The 4,775-nt window shown below is 54.1% G+C and overlaps 1 protein-coding gene across 1 annotated transcript; it reads left to right on the top strand.

Moving 5' to 3' along the window:
• The first annotated feature begins 1,386 nt into the window (after positions 1–1,386).
• LOC120222660 (class I histocompatibility antigen, Gogo-B*0101 alpha chain-like) lies at positions 1,387–4,540 on the top strand. Its single transcript, XM_039220578.1, has 8 exons — positions 1,387–1,472; positions 1,754–2,023; positions 2,274–2,549; positions 3,135–3,410; positions 3,528–3,641; positions 4,072–4,104; positions 4,249–4,296; positions 4,426–4,540. The coding sequence occupies exons 1-8, from the start codon at positions 1,400–1,402 to the stop codon at positions 4,428–4,430; spliced, it is 1,095 nt and encodes a 364-aa protein (XP_039076509.1). The 5' UTR covers positions 1,387–1,399; the 3' UTR covers positions 4,431–4,540.
• The last annotated feature ends 235 nt before the right edge of the window (positions 4,541–4,775 follow it).

Here is a 4,775-nt window from a genome sequence, read left to right as displayed (position 1 = left end):
ATAGATTCTCTCTCTCCCTCTCTCTCTCTCTCCTCCTCTGCCTCTCTTCCCTGCTCTCACTGTCTCTCTCTCAATAAAAGAAAATATATGTAGAAGTTGAGTTACTGTGTTGTACACCTGAAACTAATGTAATCTTGTGTGTCAACTATATTCAAAAATAAAATATCTTTAAAAAGAAATTAATTAGGAAGAATAAACTGTAGGGGCTCCTGGGTGGGTCAGTCAGTTAGGCATCTGACTTTTGATATCAGCTCAAGGCATGCATGATCCTGGTTCGTGAGTGAAAGACCTGCATCAGGCTGTGTGAATGGGTGAGTCCTCTCACCCACCTGTTCACCTGAGGACCGAATGGGTCGGTCCTCAGCACCGACCACCTGTTCTGTTGGGATTTGTGGTCATATTAAAACAAATTACTTTTTCATAATTCAATTCCACTGTAATCAATGCTGGAACACCTATATTACTTAGTGAAACAACACACAACTTCCTACTTACAAACAATCAGGCATTAGTACAAAATCCATCCCGTGTGCAGATGGGCCTATGGATTTAATGTAACAGAGAAGGAGACAGTCAGTGATGCTGTTTCAGGATCCAGTTTGCAAATAACCTCAGGGAAATTACAATTTGTGTAGTTTTTAATATAGTATCAAGGAGGAATATGCATTATTATCTGAAAAGGTTATGACACATACTATTCTCTGATAGTCAAGGACATAAATTTTTTCATATACTTCAACCAAAACAACACAATAGATCCAGAAGCAAATCTGAACATCCAATGGTCTCTAATGAGACAGACAAGAAGGAGACTTGCAAAAATGTAAAATGAAAAAAACCCACTGTTCTCCCTGCCCCATTTATTTGGGAAAAATTGTTATTTTTAATAAAAACCATATTTCTGTTTTCATATGATTGTAAATGAATTTAAAAATATTTAAACCTGTTTTATTCCTACTATGGTAAATATGGATAGATATACCCCGCATACACAAAATTATCACTGGGATCCTCACTAATTTGTAAGACTGTATAAATACCCTGAGAACAAACTGTTGGAGAATCAATGACTCACACAGCTCCTGGGCCACGACTCAGGAAGTGTGATAAAGAGCCCTCTGTGCAGTAGATGAGGCGTCGGGGTAAAATCCCAGGTTCCCGGGCCAGCCCCTCAGGGTCTCAGGCCCCAGGGTGGTGTGGGGGGCCAGATAGCCCACCCAGGTTTCGCTTCTCCCTGTCACAACCTGTGTCAGGTCCTTCTGCCTAGATACTGATGATGCGGACTCGGTTCACACTTCTATTGGTAATGGGTTTACGAAGAAGCCAATCAGGGGCACCGCGGTTCCTCTGCTCGCGCCTCCGGCTCCTGCTGAGACTCACATTCTCCCCAGACCACGAGATGCGGGTCATGATGCAGCGAACCCTCCTCCTGCTGCTGTCGGGGACCCTGGCCATGACCCAGACCTGGACCAGTGAGTGTGGGGTCGGGAGGAAAGGGACTCTGAGGGGCAGGAGTGAGGGGACCTCCGGGCGGGGACGGGGGACCCCCGGGAAAGGCGCCTGTCCGCCGCCCTCACCCCAGACCCCCACCCGGGCCTCGTCCAGTCCTGTCCTCCCTGTTCCCTCCCCGACTCGGCCCTCCTCTCCCCCACTCGGGTCCCAGTCCCTCTGCCCTCCCCGCCGCCTCCACCTGCAACCCCAGCCCCGCGCCGGGAATAGCGTCAGGCAGGGTCTCACCCCTCCGCGCCCGCAGGCTCCCACTCCCTGAGGTATTTCCACACCGCGATGTCCCGGCCAGGCAACCAGGAGCCTCGCTTCATCGCCGTGGGCTACGTGGACGACACGCAGTTCGTGCGGTTCGACACCGACGCCCCGAATCCGAGGATGGAGCCGCGGGCGCCGTGGATGGAGCAGGTGGGGCCGGAGTATTGGGACCGGGAGACGCGGATCGCCAAGGTGCACGCAGAGATTGCCCGGCCGAACCTGCAGACCGCCCTCCGCTATTACAACCAGAGCGAGTCCGGTAAGCGGTGCGGGCCGGGATACAGGTGACGACCCCATGCCCATGGACTGGCCGGGGTCGCCCCGAGTCTCGGTTTCTGAGTGCAGCTGCTAGGCCGCGCGACCCTCTAGTCCCTCCCCCCCCCACCCCCCCACCGGAGAAGAGCCCGCAGGAGCTTTTACGCGGTTTTACTTTCGGTTTGGGCTTTTAGGTGGTTTTATTTTCGATTTGGACTTAATTACTGCTTCTCTGGGGTCGGGGACGCGGCCAGGGTCACACAGCATCCAGAGAATGCATGGCTGTGACATGGGGCCGGACGGACGCCTCCTCCGCGGCTACAGTCAGTTGGCCTACGACGGCGCGGACTACATCGCCCTGAACGACGACCTGAGCTCCTGGACCGCGGCGGACACGGCGGCGCAGATCACCCGCCGCAAGTGGGAGGTGGCCGGGGAGGCAGAGCGCTACAGGAAGTACCTGGAGGACAAGTGCTTGGAGGGGCTCCGCAGGTACCTGGAGATGGGGAAGGAGACGCTGCTGCGCGCAGGTACAGGGGCCGCGGGGACGCCCCGCTCTCCCCTCCCCTGGGGCTGGCTGCCCACGAGGAAGGGAAAGTGGACTCAGCGGCAGAACAGCGCCCCTCGCTGGGTGGGAAGAGGGAGACCCGCCTCGGTGTTCATATTCCTACCAGAGGGTGACTCACCTAGAGGGCGCTTTTCTCTAAAGGACACTGAGGGATGCAGTCTCCCCCTGGGTCGCAGGCTGAGACCTTCCCTGAAATAACCCATCAGCAGGTCCCTGTGATCCTGGCAGCCACCTGGTGAGCCCTGACCTTCCCTCTCAAGGCCTTGTTCTCCCTGAGAACATCTTTGGAGATCTGACTCCGGGTTTTTTAAGTTATTCACCCTCCACCACAGTCAATGGTGTGGTCCCCACCTTAGACCTGCAGTCTCCTCCCCAGGCTCTCTGCATGATTCCAGAACCTAACAAGGACCAGGAGATCCCAAAAGCTAGACTGGTGTCTCTGTCTTGTGCTTGTTGCCCTGTCCACCTCAGGATGCTCACATGGATGCAGTCTCAGTGGCCCCTAAAGGTAAACCCCAGTGTGGATTTTCTGCTTCTTCTTCCTCAGAATCTCCCAGCACACACGTGACCCGCCACCCCATCTCTGACCATGAGGTGACCCTGAGGTGCTGGGCCCTGGGCTTCTACCCTGCGGAGATCACCCTGACCTGGCAGCGGGATGGGGAGGACCACACCCAGGACACGGAGCTTGTGGACACCAGGCCTGCGGGAGATGGGACCTTCCAGAAGTGGGCAGCTGCGGTGGTGCCTTCTGGACAGGAGCAGAGATACACGTGCCACGTGCAGCACGAGGGGCTGCCCTTGCCCATCACTCTGAGATGGGGTAAGGAGGGTTTGGGGTAGAGCCTGGTGTCAGGGAGAGCAGGGCCCTTCTGGAGAAGTTCACAAAGTCAGGACTGAAGCCGGGAGTGTGGACCCCTCACCTTCCTTCCCTTTCCAGAGCCGCCTCCTCAGCCTTCCATCCCCATCCCGGGCATCATTGCTGGTGTGGCTGTCACTGTCCTTGTGGTCACTGTGGTGCTTGGAGCTGTGATCTGGAGGAAAAAGCGCTCAGGTAGGAAGAGAGTGGGGGGATCTGAGTTCTCTTGTCCCGCTGGGGGTTCCTAGGTAGCACATGGTCCTGCCTTGTTCCTGGGAAGTACCATTCACATCATGCACCTGCCCACTCTGGAGCCGATACTGACATTCACTCTGGAGCAAAGCACTTGTGAACATGAAGGACAGTTTTTGTACTTAATTCTGGTGATGGGGACCTGATTCCCAGCAGTGATGGGACAAAGAGGAAGGTCCCTGCTGAGGTCAGACCTCCAGCAAGTCAGGTGGTCCTGTGCCCTCCCAAATCTCTTTCTTCATGTTTCCTGATCCTGTCCTGAGTCTTCAGTCAGAATTCTGGAAACTTCATTGTGGACCAGGACTAGATGTTTGCTCTAGGACCTCATAGCCCAGCTGTCCCAGGTCTCTATCATGATATTTTCTTCCCACAGGAGGAAAAGGACCGAGCTACTCTCATGCTGCACGTAAGTATGGAGGGGTGATCTCTGAAACCCTGGGTACTGTAGGCAGGACCCCATGGGGGGGCATCACCCCCCACCCCCACCATAGTTCCTCCTTTAGTCTTATCCCCTGTGGCTCTGATCACATCCTGTTTTGTTCTATCCCAGGCAATGACAGCACCCAGGGCTCTGATGTGTCTCTAACGTCTCCTGAAAGTAAGACTCAGGAGGGCCTGAATGGGGAGGAGTGGGGGCACTAGGGACACTTTGACATGCGGGGGGTGTTGAGAATGAAGGTACTTATGTGACTGACCTTAATTTACTCATGATTAATATTTTTCACAGTGTGAGACCTGTTGCCTCTCAGGGGCTGAGTGAAGCAAGATTTGTTCCCACTCCCATTGGTGCCATCAAGAGCCCCTGACTTCTCTTTCTGCCAACAGTGTCAGAATATGTCTGTGTTCCTCGCTTCTCCAAAGAGGACATCCAGATGGCCAACAGACACATGAAACGATGCTCAGCATCCCTCCTCATCAGGGAAATACAAATCAAAACCACACTGAGATACCACCTCACGCCAGTCAGAGTGGCTAAAATGAGCAAATCAGAGAACTCTAGATGCTGGTGAGGATGTGGAGAAACGGGCACCCTCCTCCACTGTTGGTGGGAATGTAAACTGGTACAGCCCCTCTGGA

Source organism: Hyaena hyaena, unplaced genomic scaffold, assembly GCF_003009895.1.
Source record: "Hyaena hyaena isolate Hyena2069 unplaced genomic scaffold, ASM300989v1 scaffold_906, whole genome shotgun sequence".
Classification (NCBI taxonomy): domain Eukaryota; kingdom Metazoa; phylum Chordata; class Mammalia; order Carnivora; family Hyaenidae; genus Hyaena; species Hyaena hyaena.
Note: the sequence above shows the minus strand (reverse complement) of the source record. Positions and strands in the feature narration are given on the sequence as shown.